The sequence below is a fragment of the Pristis pectinata genome, chromosome 5 (genome assembly GCF_009764475.1).
Source record: "Pristis pectinata isolate sPriPec2 chromosome 5, sPriPec2.1.pri, whole genome shotgun sequence".
Classification (NCBI taxonomy): domain Eukaryota; kingdom Metazoa; phylum Chordata; class Chondrichthyes; order Rhinopristiformes; family Pristidae; genus Pristis; species Pristis pectinata.
Window position 1 is genome coordinate 41,515,080 of NC_067409.1, and position 16,838 is coordinate 41,531,917.

The following is a 16,838-nucleotide window of genomic DNA, read 5'->3' on the forward strand; positions in this document are numbered from 1 at the left end:
AAAATATTTTTGGCCCTGTTTATCAGCATAGAGTAACACATTGTGCACTCTGTAGCGATATCTGCTATACCCAAAACAATTAACATAGGCGGTAAGCTTTAAAATCTGTGTTTCTATCCCATTTAGGTTAATGAGCTAGCATGTGTATTAAAGCTGTCAAAACAACTAAAATTCATGTGCTGCCTTTCCCCATGATGCCATTCCTCAAGCAGAAGTACCCAGCAGGAGAAATAAAGTAATGTTGTAATGTTGGATTATTGTTGAAATTGTGGCTGACGAGAATGGCATCTAGATGAGCCAGATTTACAACACGGCAGTCAGTGGATGTATAATGACTGATTTGTCTTCTGAGGCTCAAAGCCTTTCCACTATCTACAACTCTCGAGTTTGAAGGTATGATGGAATACTTACCTACTGTCTGGATGGATGCAATGGGAAGCAAATTCAATATCATCCAAGATAACATTCTGATCAATCAGCACATCTGCTTCTGCCCATCCCTGTCTCCACCACCAGGGCACTGTTACAGAAGCACATAAAAGCATCGTCGAAGCAGAAGTTCAACATGCTTATTTTAGATTGCCAATTCTGCCATGAGGATGTGTGCTTCATTAAAAAATATAAACAAGATATAGATATCACTTAATGTTTTGCCTTGTGACATATTCTTAAACATCTAGAGACTAAATGGTGAGGCACTCCCTTAGTACTGTTAAAAAGTTCCAGGGATTTTGACCCAGTGACCCAGAACTATAAGCAAGTCAGGATGTTATGAGAACAGCAACTTGTAGATGGTTGTGTACCATATAACTACAGCTTAATGTTCTTAGGTGGCACAAGACATACAAGATGCTGTCAAAAACTAGCCTGATGAATTATTGCAGTCTGTCTTCTTGATACAGACTCCAGCCATAATGCAGTAGTACAGGAAGGATTAAGTGTTTAAAGTAATGTTTGGAATGGCAGTCATGGGGAGTCTTCAGTCCTGGATGATGTCAAGTTACTTGAGTGGTGTTGGAGTTACACTCATCCAGGCAAAAGGGAAAATGCACACTATTATCATCTGTAGCCTTATAGCCTTCCTTATCTTTATTATTTTTTATTAATTCAAGGTGTGAGCTTTGCAATCTGAGCCTGCATTTAATTGCCCATCCCTAATTGCCCTTGAGAAGGTGGTGGTGAGCTGACATCTTAAACTATTGCAGTCCTTGAGGTGTGGGTATATCCACAATGCTGTTAGGAAGGGAGTTCGAGGATTTTGACCCAGCGACAGTGAAGGAACGCAGATATATTTCCAAGTCGCTTTGAGGGCAACTTCTAGGTGGTGTGTTCCCATGCTTTTGCTACCCTTGTCCTTCTAGCTGGTAAAGGTCATGGGTTTGGAAGGTGATGTCGAAGGAGTCTTGGTGAGTTACTACAATGCATCCTGTAGACAGTTGCTTCCATGCATCAGCAGTGGAGTTGCACTTCAAAAAAGAAAGGTATTAATTTTTCAGGGTTTGGTATTGCTGGTAAAGCCTAGCAAGCCAACCTGACTGTGTGGCTAAGTACAGCTCCAATGCCATCTTCAAATTCACTGATGACATTACTGTTGTTGGACGAGTCACAGGTGGAGTGACTTCCTGGAGCAGGATAGGATACCTGGTTGAGTAATGCCGCTACAACAACCTCTCACTCGATGTCAGTAAAACTAAGGAGCTGATTGTTGACTTCAGGAAGGGGAAGCAGGGTGAACATGCTCCAGTCTATATTGGGGGATCAGCGGTAGAGAGAGTCAGCAGCTTTAAATTCCTGGGTGTTAACATATCGGATGACCTGTCCTGGGCCCAGGACATAGATGCAATCATAAGGAAAGCGTGCCAGTGTCTTTACTTTCTTAGGAGGTTAAGGAGGTTCAGTTTGTCACCAAACACTCTAACAAACTTCTACAGATGTACTGTTGAAAGTATCCTGACTGATTACATCATGGTCTGGTATGGCAATTCTAATGTACAGGAACGTAAGAAGCTGCAGAGAGTAGTGGACTCTGCACAATACATCATGGGCATATCCCTCCCCACCATTGGTAGTATCTACAGAAGGCAAGGTCTATTATCAAAGATCCCCACCGTCTGGGCCACGCCATCTTTTCGCAGCTACCATCGGGCAGGAGGTACAGAAGCCTGAAGTCCCACACTACGAGGTTCAAGAACAGCTGTTTCCCTTCAACTATTCAGTTCTTGAACCAACTGGCAAAACCTTAATCACAGCAGTTTAGCAACATTATGATCACCTTGCACTAAAATGGACTTTTTTTGTTGTTCTAATTGTGTTTTTTTCTTGTAAAAATTGTGTATAATTTATGTTCAGTTTATGTTTTTCACATTGCCTGTGATGCTGCTGCAAGTAAGTTTTTCATTGCGCCTGTGCATACCTGTACTTGTGCATGTGGCAATAAACTCAACTTGACTTGACATTGGTGGATCTGGAGCCAGACACTGACCAGTTAAGGATAACGTATTTTGCCCCATCCCCACCTCTGCCTCTGAAAGGTCATTAGTGAACCATATGGGTATTTACAAAATCTGGTGGTATTGTGGTTACTATTGATAACGACCGTCAAGGAACATTTATCCACAAGAGTTCCAGTGAGTGATTGTCTTCATCAAGAGAAAGTTTAATCATCTAACTTGGACCTGCTCTTCAATCACCAGCGCACTGATACTCAATTTAGGTTTTACAAAGATCACTCCTCTCCAAAACCCTTCACGGACTTCGCCCAAACAAACAAAAGATCACAAAAATGAATTTCAGAGATGAGGAGAGAGTGGTATCAAGGTGTCCTGAAAAAGCTGAAGTCAGTGGGCATCAGGAGGAAAACACTGCGATGGTTATTGTCAGAGTGTACAAAGGAAGATGGCTGTGATATCTGAAGGTCAATCAACTCAGTTCCAGAAGCTCAAGGCCCAACCTACTTCAGCTATTTCATTAATGACCTTTCTTACATCATAAGGTCAAAAGTACAGATGTTCACTGATAATTGCAGTGTTCAACTTCGTTTGAAGCTCCTTAGCAAATGAAGCATTCCATGCCTACATGCAGCAAGAGCCAGACAACATTCAGGCATGGGCTGATAACTAGCATGTCACCCTTGCATCATACAAATGCCAGGCAACAGCCATCTCTATATAAAAAAATGAGATGGCCACCTAACCTTGACATTTAGTGAAATCACCATTGCCAGGTCTCCCTCCATCAATTTCCTGGGGGTCACCATTGACCAGAGACTCAAATGGATCAGCCACATTAACACTGTGACTACAAGAGCAGATCAGAAGCTGGATGTGAACCCCATACTTTTTCTGCCATCTACAAGGCACAGGTCACAAGCATGATGGAATGCTCTCCACTTTCCTGGATGACTGCAGTTCCAACAGCACTGTGAAAACTTGACACCATCTGGGACAAGTCAGCCTGCTAGACCGGCACCCCATTCTGCACTCTAAACATTTATTTCCTCTTCAACTGCCAAATGGTTGTACCATTTACAAGTGCGCTGCAGATAATTGCCAGGACTTCTCCAACAACACTCCCAAATCTGCGACCTCTTTCACCAAGGTTCACACCCAGCAAATATGTGGGAACATAACCAACTGCAGTTGCTCCTCCATGTTGCACGCAATTGTAACATTGAAAACTATGACTGTTCTTTCATAATTGCTGGGCTATAATCCTGGAAATCTGCATTGTTGGAGTATCTTCACCTTACAGACTGCAGCATCCACCATTAAGGACCCTCACCATCTGGGACATGCCCTCTTTGCATTACTACCATCAGGGAGGAGGTACAGGAGCCTGAAGACCCACACCCAACGTTTTAGGGACAGCTTCTTCCCCTCCGCCATCAGATTTCTGAACAGTCCATGAACGCATGAACACTAACTCATTATTCCTTTTTTGCACTATTTATTTATTTTTGTGACAGAGTAATTTTTATGCCTTGCACTGTACTGGTGCTACGAAACAACAAATTTCACGACATACAGTACGTCAGTGCTAATAAACCTGATTCTGATTCAGTTCAACAAGGTGAACTGAATCACCTGCTCAAAGGCAACTAGGGATGGGCAATAAATCTTGACTCTGTTGGTGATACCCACATCCCGAGGAATGAATAAGTAAAAAAAAATTGAATCACACTCCTGACCTGTACTTTATAGACGGCAAAGGCTTTAGCGAATCAGATATGTGCTAGTAACAAATAAATGTTGCAATGTCTTGTACTATGTCTTTTTTGTAAATGTAATCCTTATTTTTCTTCTTTTACCTTACAGTGTTTGCTCTGTAATCCTCACTAATATCACATGAAGTTAGAGAATACCTCTGGATTGGCTTGGGATAACGTAATTGGACAGCTGAATGAATGTTTAAAAGAGCAGTGTATGGGACAGTGGTTTCCATGCATGTAACAACTGCAACTGTAAAGGGGAAGGAGTTCACTGGTCTGTTCAGGCACATTTTATATAAACTGGGAATAATAATTTCTAGGCAAATCAAGTAATCATTACTGCTTTAAGTTAAAAGATTATCGGGGAAGGAGGTGAGAATTTGGATGAGGACAAAGTTATTAAATTTAAAGGAAAAGTCAAGGTTTTGAGTTAATGAGCAGAGTTAAAGAGTTACTAATCATTCAATTAATTAATTAATAATTAAAAGTTATTGAGCAAACTTGCCTTTTGGGTACGGACAGTGACAGGAAGGAATAACAAGTTTAAATATAACAGAGCAAGAGTGAATGAGTCAAATCAAGGAAGTATAATAAAAAGTTTAAATTAGAAATGTATTATCTGTTTGCACAAAGTGTACATATGATGTAAATTAGTGGCATAAGTAGATATACATGGGGTTGAACACATAGCCTTTGCAGAGATATCATGGTTTTATATATGTAACTATTTTTCATAGTTACCTCACTTGGTTTTTTAAACTTTTGATACAATCAATAGACAGGAAAATAAACTTGAAGTTGAGGACGTTCTAGGGTGGAGCAGGCTTGAGACACCATGTGACCTACTCATGCTCCTACATCTCCTATTCTCATAACCTTATGCCAGGAAATATTTTCAGCTTAACACACTAAAGACATTACCACCAAAACAAACAACATGAAAAATAAATTGCAAAGAAGATGTACTCATATACGGTAAGAACTAATCCATTGCTGATGAATCTACTAAGAACAATAATTTCTGTAGGCTTCTGCTGCCACCTAGAGGCTTTTCAGTGTTACTGCAGTATTTGTGAAATCTAAAGTCAAATTTATTCTTTTCTCTTGGAAACTTCCTTCATAAAATGTTTCTTTCCTATCCTCCTGGATGCCTTAATTGAATATGGCATTATCAGAACTAATGTGTTCTCTGGTATCTTATCTGAGTGACCAATAGTTAGAAAAGAGCTCTGATATTTAGTATCACAGTTGGGTCACAGCAGTAAAATCTAACCCTGCATTGACCCAACATCCACACTCATGACTGTTCAACAGCTGTTAAAATTTTGGAACACCCTTTCTAACTATGGTTACATTATGGTTGTTTATTATATTATCCAACAAATGAAATTAAAGTTAATGTAAAACAAAAACAGACCCCTACAAGTAATCTCATCACAACCTATTTCCCTCATCTATGGTGGAGCAACACCTTCCAAACCCATAACCTCCACCAACCAGAAAAACAAGGGTAGCAAAGACATGGGAACACCATCACCTGGAAGTTGCCCTCCAAGCCACACACCATCCTCACTTGGAAATATATCGCTGTTCATTCACCGGGTCCAAATCCTGAAACTCTCTCCCTAGCAGCATTGTAGGTATACCCACACCTCAAAGACTGCAGCGGTTCAAGAAGGCAGCTCACCACCACCTTCTCAAGGGCAATTAAGAATGGGGAATTAAATGCTGATTCAGCCTGCGAAGCTCACATCCCTTGAATAAATATATAAAAAAAACCTCCCAGAACAGGAGCCAAATCATTGCTTCTGAATTCCTTCACCCACTTGGAATAATCTTGCTTCTTACAATGCTTCAAAGACAACTTGTCCATGGGTGATTTTAATTTAACCTTACTGGAGGAGAGATATTTAATATCAGAGGAGGTGACAGAAACAAAGACTGGAAAGAAAAGAGACAGGAAGGATCCAGAAATAAAATACTGCAGATGCTTGAAATCTAAAATAAAGACAGATAATGGTGAAAATACACATAACTCACTCATAGAATCATACAGCATGGAAATAGCCCTTCTGCCCAACTGGTCCATGCCAACCAAGATGTCCATCCAAGCTAGTCCCATTTGCCAGTGTTTGGCCCATAACCTTCTAAACTTTCCTATCAATGCACTTGTCCAACTGTCTTTTAAAAGTTGTTATTGTACCTGCTTCAACCACTTCCTCTGGCAGCTCATTCTACAAACTGGTCTCAGTGTAAAAAAGTTGCCCCTCAAGTTCCTATTAAATCTTTTCCCTCTCACCTTAAACCTTTGCACTCTAGATCTTGATTCCACAACCCTGGGAAAAAGACTGAGTGTATTTATTCTATCTCTGCCCCTCATGATTTTATACACTTCTATTAGATCACCTCTCAATCACCTATGTTCCAAGGAAAGATATCCTACCCTGTCCAACCTCTCCCTATAACTCAGTCCCGAGTCCTAGCAATATCCTTGTAAATCTTCTTTGCAGTTTAATAACATCTTCCAGTTTAATAACATCTTCCAGTTTAATAACATCTTTCCTATAGCAGGGTGACCAAAACTGAACACAATACTCCAAGTTCAGCCTCACCAGCGTCTTGCACAACTTCCCAACTTCTATTCTCAGTGCTCTGACTGATGAAGGCCATCATGCTAAAATCCTTCTTCACCACCCTATCTACCTGTGGCTCCATTTTCAGGAAACCATGTACCTGAAGTCCAAGGTTCCTCTGTTCTACAACACTCCCCAGGGTCCTGCTGTTCACTGTGAAAGTCCTACCTGGATTTGACTTTCCAAAATGCAACACCTCGCACATCCAAATTAAACTCCATTTGCCATTCCTCAGCCCACTTACTCAGCTGATCAAGAACCCCCTGTAATTTTTGATAACCTTCTTCATTGTCCACTATACCAACTACTTTAGTGTCATCTGCAAACTTACTAACCATGCCTTGCACATTCTTATCCAAATCATTGATATAAATGACAAACAACAATGGGCCCAGCGCTGACCCCTGAGGCACACCACTAGTCACAACCCTCCTGTCTGAGAAACAACCTTCCACCATCACTCTCTGCCTTCTACTATCAAGCCAATTTCAAATTTGTAAGACAAAATCTCCCATGCCCAAAGCCGTGCTGACCACCCCTAATCATCCCAATTCTTTCCAGATGTACGTATATCTTATCCCTCAGAATCTTCTCCAGTAACTTACCTACCACAGATGTTAGACTTACTGGTCTATAGTTTGCAGGTTTTTCTTTGCAGCCCTTCTTAAATAAAGGCACAACATTCACTACCCTCCAGTCTACTGGCACCTCCCCCATGTCTAACGATGATGCAAATATCTCAGCCAGGGCTCCCAGAATTTCTTCTCTCGTCTCCCACAATGTTCTTGGATATACCTGGTCAGGCCCTGGAGCTTTGTCTACCTTCATACAATTTAAGACATCCAGCACCCCCTCTACTGTAATGTGGACCATCTCCAACACCTACCATTAACTTTCCCTCATTCTCAAGTCTTCATGTCTTTCTCCACGGTAAGAATAGAGGAGAGATCTTGGTCCATACTTCCTTTCTAAGCTAGTCCTAGTTGCCTGCATTTGGTCCATATCCCTCTAAACCTTTCCTATCCATGTACCTGTCCATGTACCTTTTACTGTAAATGTTGTTAATGTATCTGCCTCAACCACTTCCTCTGGCAGCTCATTCCATATACTTACTACTCTCTGGGTGAAAAAGATACTTTGTCCTCCTGATTTGCTTCTTGAGTAGACTCCTGCATCCCCTATACTCCTCCTTTTTTCCTAGCCAGGGCCTCAATATCTCTCATCATCCAGGGTTCTCCACTCCTACCAGCCTTCTCCTTCACTCTAACAGGAACATGCAGACCTTGAGCTCTCACTATCTCACCTTTAAAAGTTTCCCACTTGCCTGAGGTCCTTATACCCATAAACAACCTATTCCAATCAACCCTTGCTAGCTCCTGTCTCACCGTCAGAATTTGCCTTACCCCAAAAGGGACAGAACCTGTGGACCAGTTCTATCCCTTTCCATAACTATTTTAAAACCAACAGAACTATGGTCACTGGTCCCAAAGTGCTCCCCCACTGTCACCTCAGTCACCTGCCCCATCCTATTAGCTAAGAGTTGGTCAAGCTTTGCCCTTTCCCTAGTAGGGCCCTCTATATATTGCCCAAGGGAACTTACCTGAATGCACTTAACAAATTCCACCCCATCTAAGCCCTTAACAATATGGCAGTCCCAGTCCATGTTAGGAATCCCCTGCTGTGACAACCCTATTATTTTTGTAACTCTCCACAATCTCCCCCCATATTTGTTCTTCTAATTCCCATTGACTGTTTGGGGGCCTATAGTACAACCCCAACAAGGTGATCATTCCCTTCTTACTCTTGAGCTCTACCTAGAAAGACTCATTGGACGATTCTTCAGTAATTTCATCTGTGACTACTGCCATGATGTTCCCCTTAATCAAAAATGCAACTCTCCCTCCTCTCTTTCCTCCATTTCTATCCTGCCTAAAGCACCTGTACCCTGGAACATTAAGCTGCCAGTCCTGTCCCTCTCTTAGCCATTATCTGTAATGGCTCTAATATCCAAGTCCCATGTACCTATCCATGCCCTGAATTCACCCATCTTACCTTTCAGACCTCTTGCATTGAAATAAATGCAACTTAATCCAATAGACTTTTCTTGCTCCCTGCCATGCTCTTGCCTGTCTTGTCTATTCAACTTGCTGTCACTTACTTCTGTCTCACTTTCCAGCTTCTCATATGCCTCCCCACTGCTTAGGGTCCCACACCCCCTGCCAATCTAGTTTAAACCCACCCTAGTAGCACTGGCAAATCTGCCTGCCAGGATATTGGTCCCCCTCCAGTTCAGGTGCAACCCATCCCTCTTGTACAGGTCAGCTCTGCCCTAGGAGAGATCCCAATAGTCCAAATATCTGAAACCCTGTCCGCTGCACCAATTTTTCATCCATGCATTCATTTGCCATATCCTCCTATTCTTATCCTCACTTGCATGTGGTACTGGAAGCAAACCAGAGATTACTACCTTTGACACACAAGGAATTCTGCAGATGCCGGCAGATGCAGTATGCTACCTTTGAGTCAGGGAGAAACTGTGGAGAAAGAAATAGTTAATATTTCAGGTCAATAATCTTTCATCAGTAATGGAAAAAAATTGAAGCACAGTATGTTTAAAATTCAGAAAAAGAAGGAAGAAAACAAATGTCCTTCACAGGCTTTTCTTTTTGTTCTATTCTCACCCGTCTACCCCCTCTTCCATACCTTCCCTTCAATTCAATACTACCATCTTTCCTCAAGATCCTACCATTTATCATATATTCCCTTGTTGTGTTTGTTCTTCTCAAATGCATGACTGCACACCTCAGAATTGAATTGTATCTATCACTCATGTGCCCAACTAACCAGTCCATTGATATTTATATAGAAATATAAGGAACTTTCTTCCTTATATTCAAACATACAGCCAATTTTGGTATCATTAAACATCTTAATTAAGTTCAAGCCATTAACATATCTGTGATGAAAAGCTGGGACATGGTACCAAGTCCTGCAGAACTTAATTGTACTTAGCCCTCTGGTCACTTTAACTTACACTGACCTTTTCCCTTTACTTTCTCCCAGTGAACCAATTTTTAATCCAACTTGCAACTTGCCTGAATAATTTCCATGTGGCGCATTGTCAAGCACCTTGCTTAAAACCATGCAGACTACATCAAAATGGCTTTCCTCAGCAACCCTCCATAAAACCTGCTCAAAAATCCAACTGTTGTTCAGACAGAATCTTAAGATATCCATGACTGAAGTTGGGGTGACATTGATTCTGGAGTCGAGATAATGTAGATTGTAACTTCTTGTTTGTCCTACAGATTAGCTCCTTTCCAGTGAGAAGCTTCTTGGAGATGACGTGTAGCATTTCATTGAAAAAGATTGAGAATAATGGCGCAGCCTTGCTTCACAGGCATCTTCCTTTTCGTCCAGTTTGAGAATTTCAGCAGGGATCCATCTGCTTCTGAGAACTTGTTTTTTAGGTGGCATATGTGCTTTTTGACTGCTTGTTGGTCAGAGCTGGCAGTGAGTCTACACTGGATAGTTTGCTTTGGAATGGCGGAGTCAGGATGCAAAGTTAAGGAACTTTTCAAAGTATTTCTTCCAGTGATGCTAATAGCTTCAGTTCTCAATTGGTTTGTCTTCCTTCCTGGCTGTCAGTGGGTGTCAGGACTGTAGAATGCCTTAGCAGTGCTGAAGAATCTGTGCATGTAATGTTTATCAATGAATTGCTGGACTCCTGAACTCTTTCCACCCACCATTCATTCTTTAGATCATGGGTTTTCTGTTGGACCTCAGCCTTCAAGTACATGTAGAGCTGTGAGAATTTTTTTCCCATAACTATGCTAAATTTAATTGAATAATGATAAATGTCCCTCAGTCAATTCAACTTGTCCCAGTTCATTCACTGAAAGTTAGTTCAATAATACTCCCCTTCTGGGTGGCTTGTCACGTACTTATTAAAAAAAGTTCTCTAAGATGCACTTTAATAATTTTGCACTTTCTATACACATTACTCTACTAGATCCATTTTATCTTAAATGGTCGAGATCCCCCATTATGATCGCTTCATTATTTTTGCCCTGCTCAAAAATTTGCTTTTATTCTTCCATCTCCCCTTTAGTACACTCCAAGCATCTGACTGTGTTTTTTCTCATATTCCTCAGCTGACCCACGTGGTCTCATTTGGTCTCCTTTTAGCAAATATTCTCTCTTCACAGCTATGTTTTCTTAACCAATATTGCTACAACCCTTCCTTTCTTAATCCCCATGTCCAACTCATCTGAATACCCTGTAATCAAAATGTTCAGCTGCCATTTCTGCTCATTTTTAAGTCATGTTTTATTGATGGGCACTATATCAAACTCCTGTGTGTATATCAGGCCCTCAGTTCATCACCTTTATTTCTTATATTCACTGCATTAAGTTATAGACAATTAACCAAAGTCAACATTCTTAAGAAAAGCAGGGGGATTGAACCCTGGTGTCCTGGCCTTTAATCAACATCACGCTTTGGGAACGGGCTGTGCCAAAATTGACTGCTGCATGTCCTATATTATAGTAGCGATTATACTTCAAAAGTATTTCATTGCTCCAGGGTTACCTAAGGCAGTGAAATGTAGTATACAGAAGCAAATCTTTATATTTTAGAACAAGGGCAATGGAACAAAAGGAAGCCAGCTAGAGAGTTGGTCTATGAGGAGAGCAGATTGGATGGCCAGGATATTTCAATTGTCAACAGAAAAATTAATGTGATGGGAGGCTGAAATGTGAACTTAGAGAACCAGGAACAGAGAAGCTGGGCCATGGGAATGAGGAGGTGCCACACCACTACCTAATGACAGTAAACCTGAAACTATAGTTTGATAGTAAAATTAAAATGTTGATATACTTTTTCATGTTAGTATATTAGCATGTAGAAAATGAACAAACCAAAGAATAATTTCATCATGATATACTGTCATAATTCCTTCCTCATTTTAATTTCCAGATAAGTCTATTGCTAATTATAAACCAGAGGCTAAAAAGGCAAGGTGTATGGGTGGTCCACCAGCAGTAAGCAAACAGAGACAACAACTAATTTTAAGTTTTTTCAAAAAAGTTGTTACTTACTGTGATATATGAATTTGTGTTATATAGATACTAGATACGTTAATATCTAATATCCATATAACACTAATTGATTAAGGATTGCATGAATTTCAGAGGTTAGAAATGAATTAAGGAGGGGGAAAATGATTTGTCCAAGACCTGTAGCAAGGAATGTACACATGAAACAGAAACGCATTAAAAGGGAACAAAGGGACTGCCGGTTATAGGGATGGAGACCAAGAAGAAACGGAATGGCACAAGTGGTAGTGATGCCAAGAATGAGGGGGTGGTGAAGATAAGAAACATAAACAGGAGTAAATCATCTGGCCCTTTGAGACTGCTCTGCTATTCATCAAGATCATGGCTGAACTCCTACCTGAAATCCATTTCACTGCACTGTTCCCAGATACCTGGATGCCCTTAAAATCCTGAAATCTATCAATCTCTATTTTCAGTTAACGCAATGACTGAGCCTCCACGACCCCCAACTGTAGAGAATTCCAAAGATTTACCACTCTCTGGGTAAAGAATTTTCTCCTTATCTCAGTCCTAAACGGCCCACCCCTTATTCCGACACAGTGGCACTTGGTTCAGGACTCCTTCGCCAAGAGAAACATCCTCCCTACCTCCAGTCTGTAAGAAGTTTTCTAAGTTTCATCTCTAGAGAATACAGCTCTAGTCATCTACTCAGTCTCTTTCCATTTGGCAAATTTGCTCTCTCTGGAACCAGTATATCCTTTTCTAGGTAAAGGAGACTAGAACTGTACACAATAGTCCAGCTGCAATCTCAGCATGGCCCTGTGTAATTGCAGTATGATGACTCTTTTTCTTGCACTTAAATCCTCTGGCAGTAAAGACCAACACCATTTGGTTTTCTATCACTCACTTCACTTGCATGTTGGCTTTCAGTGACTTACAAACAAGGGGACATCTTTGAACATCAACATTATTTAAAATATACTTTGTTCTTCCGTTTTGTACACCATAGTGGAAAACTATACACTTTGTCACATTAGATTACATCTGCCATGTTTTTGCACACTCACTCAGTTTATCTATATTCCCTTGAAGCTATTTTACAGCCTCTTCCATATTCATAATCTATCCAGCAAACATGGAAATATGACATTTGGTCAACTCATTCAAATAGTTGATGAAGATTATGAAAAGTTGGGATGCATGCACCAATCTCTGCAATACTTTAGTCACAGCTTGCTAACCTGAGAAAGATCTGTTTATTCCCAGTCTTCACTTTCTGTCTGTTACATACTTTCAATGCAGGTCAGTACATTATCCCCAACTCCATGAGCTCTACCATCTGCCACCTTTCTGCCCATTCCACTAACCTGTCTATATCTGCTCAAAATCTATTACTATTGTCCTTAACACCTCCAAATGCAGCAGAACTCCATTGTACATTTCCATCCAGTCAGAGAAACAAACTTTCACCACTGTTCTCTGTTTCCTGTTACTCAATCAACTTTCTATCCACTCTGCTACAGCCCCTTTTATTTCACAGCTTTCAAACTTGACACTTTATGTGACACCTTATCAAATGCCTTTAGGAAGTTCATATCTGCCACATCAACAACATTTTCTTCATTGACCCTCTCTATTTAATTTAAAGAAAAACTATCAGGTTAGTTAGACATGATTTGACTTTTAACAAATTCAAGCTAGATCTCTCTAATCAACCACACTTGTCCAAGTGAATGTTTAGAGAACTTTCCTCACCACCAAAGTTAAACCAACTGGTCTGCAACTACTGGGTTTATTCCTGCACTCTTTTTTTTGAAAAAGGATGTAATATTTGTAATTTTACATGGTGCTGAAAAAAGAGAATTAAAGTGACAGTCAATTCAAAGGTCAGGGTCACCTTTGTGGACTTAATGGAGGTGCTTTGCATAGTGGCTGCACAATCCGTTTTTCATTTCTCCAACATATTGAAAAACCACTTCCTGTTCTCGTGCAAAACTTGAATGCTTCAGCATCTTTGATGCCTCCTGCCTCTTACTTTCACACAGTCCATCTCAGACACCTCCTTTATCATTCTCAACTGCTCTATCTCCACCTTGAGATTCGTGAACAATATCCATCAATGCCTCCAGACTCCCACAGCTAACTTGTTAAAACTGCCACTGCCACATGCCTTCCTACAAGGATCCATTCCAATCTCCCAGATTCACTGACTTTATCTAAAGTTGATACCTTCCAAAATGCCTTCCTTTTTCCTTAACCATGGTTTCCCCTCCACCATAGTTGACAGGATCCCGACCATGTCAGCTTCATTCCTCATACTTCTGCTCTCATCCCCTCATCACCCACACAGAGCAAGGATAAGGTTCCCCCTTGTCCTCACCTTTCACCCCACCAGATTCAACATATCATCTTCTTTAATATTAGCAACCTTCAATGTGATATCACCACCAGGCACACCTTCCCCTCCCATTTATGTATTTCCAAGAGACCATTCCCACTATGACTTTCTGCCTCATTCTTCTATCCTCACCATACACCACTCTCTTCTCATTGCAACTGCAATGAGATGAAGCACCTGGTCTTCTACTTATTCCCTTCCTGCCATTCAGAGACCCAACGCTCTTTCCAGTTGAGGCATGGATTCTTTTGAATTTAATGCACTGAATTCAGTGCTCAAGATCTGGTCTTCTATGCTTTGAGGAAACAAGACACAGATTTGTGTGACCACTTTGCAGAGAATCTTTGTTTAGTCCACAAGGGTAATCCTAAGCTTCCCAGTTACCTAGCACTTTAATTTTCCATCCTAATTCCACCCTTGACTCTAACCTTGACTTCTTACACCATTTCAACAAAATCCAATGGAAGTTCAAGGAACAGCACCTTCTGACTTGGCACACTACAACTTAGGATCTGATTCTGAATTCAACACTCTTATGTCACCAGCCTTTCCAGTTTGTATATGATCTAGCCAGTACTGATTAAAGTTCATCAGCCTGAACCATCATTCTCTTTTTATTTCAGATTTCTAGCATCTGTAGTATTTTATTTTTGAAGTGTTTTGTACCTCACAGTTCCAGCACATTTTTAAAATCCTCTTATCCTCCTTCTTCCTCTCTTGTTCCCCCCCCCCCCCCACATTTAGATCTCCTGAAGACAATTTAGCTGAGATCAACAAGCATTTACCACCCTCTCTCAGCTGGAATACCACCATGTGTGATTCATTCTCTACCTCATTCTCTCAGGCCTGCCCCCTCTTATAACTTGTTTGATTTCTATTTTTTCTCAGCTTTGATGAAAGATCATCAATCTGAAAAGTTAACTCTGCTTTTTCCCTTCACAGATGCTGCCTGACTTGCTGAGTATTTCCATCATTCTTGGTTTTTAATCAGACAAAGCTGTAAAATAGCCCAACAGTATAGAGCAAATATATCATTAAAACACTATTTAAAAGGATAATCAAAGGCCTGAAACATTAACTGGTTTCTCTTTCCACAGATGCTGTTTGACTGGCTGAATCTCCCAGCCTTTTCTGTTATTGTTTCAGATTCCAGCATATGCAGTTTTATTTTTCAAACACATACAAAGGAACTTGGAAAAAGATCAAGTAGCAACAAACAATCTGCAGGAGTTACTCAGTGGGTCGAGCAGCATCTTGGGGTGGGGGGGAGAAAGAATTGTTAATATTTTGGGTCAAAACCCTGCAACAAATGTCGACAATTCATTTCCCCCAACAGTTGCTGGTCGACCTGCTGAGTTCCTCCAGCAGATTGTTTGTTGCTCCAGATTCCAGCATCTGAAGTCTCTTGGGTCTCCAGCACAAAAAATATTCAAAATTACTATCAATTCCCAGAATTCAATAATACAAATATAACAAAAATATCTCAAGATTGATCATTGGGCATACACCAGTTGATTAAAAAAAACTAATCTGATAGTCAAATAATTAATAAGTGGTCTTACTTTTATTAGGCAGCAATCATGAGTTTCTACCATATTCTTCTTTCTCAGCAGTCCCTCTGGGTCGAGGATGCCTTGCATTCACTTAAGTTCTATGTGTTCTGAAGCGACTGATGGGAGCTGTGCAATCTGCCAAACTTGCCACAAGCGTTGCAGGGTTTTGGATGGGTTGGGAGTTGCTGCACTTTCACCATTTTTGGCTGGGCTTCTACATGCTCCTGGAGAGGCTCAATTTTTTCAGTACCATCCCAGTTACTTCTCTTTTGATAAGTCACAGACCACAGATTTCCTCAAATATCTGAGAATGTTATATTTTCTCAAGGAGGCTTCTGGAACATCCTTGAAGCATCTCCTGTCCTCCTGCCATGACAGAACTATAGTGTATAGTGCTTTTGTCAGTAATCTGGTGTCGTGCATGCAAACAACATGGCCTGTCCATTGTTGCCAGACAAATATAAATAAAGCCTTGATACTGAGGGTGTTGATATGGGACAGGACAACACCTTTGGTTTGACATTGGGGTTGAAATGAAATGGCCAGGAGTGCTGAGTCAACATTACAATCAGACCAGCCACAATCTTATTAAATCACGGGGGGGCTTAATAAGTGAATTCATGTAAGTATGCCCCGCCAGTGGATTTGGAGGATTTTGCAGAGACAATTTTGGTAGTACTTCTGCAATGCTTTATTGAAGATGTTTAGTCCCTATCTCAGAACAGGAAGGGATAACTACTATACACAAGATCATGAACTTTCCATCACAATCTTCCTCTGCTGGCCAAAGACTGTGTTGGTGCACAGGAGGCCACCATACACTGATAACACTTTTAGCAAGTTACTACGGATTCAGAAGAGCAAGATCCTACCTGAACAATCATTTCTCATTCCGAGTTTGAATAACCTAAGTAGACTGTGGCAAGCCGCATGTATATTGCACAATAGTCAAATTTGCAGTTTATACCAAAAATAGGAAGGGAATGGGA

General features: G+C 40.7%; 1 protein-coding gene across 1 annotated transcript in view; it reads right to left on the reverse strand.

Moving 5' to 3' along the window:
- Positions 1-16,629, reverse strand: part of ctnnal1 (catenin (cadherin-associated protein), alpha-like 1) — a 297,913-nt gene extending 281,284 nt beyond the window's left edge. Inside the window, exon 1 of the mRNA XM_052016794.1 lies at positions 15,859-16,629. Coding sequence (XP_051872754.1) covers positions 15,859-15,936 — 78 coding nt within the window. The 5' untranslated portion in view covers positions 15,937-16,629. The remainder of the gene's footprint in view (positions 1-15,858) is intronic.
- Between the last annotated feature and the right edge of the window lie 209 nt (positions 16,630-16,838).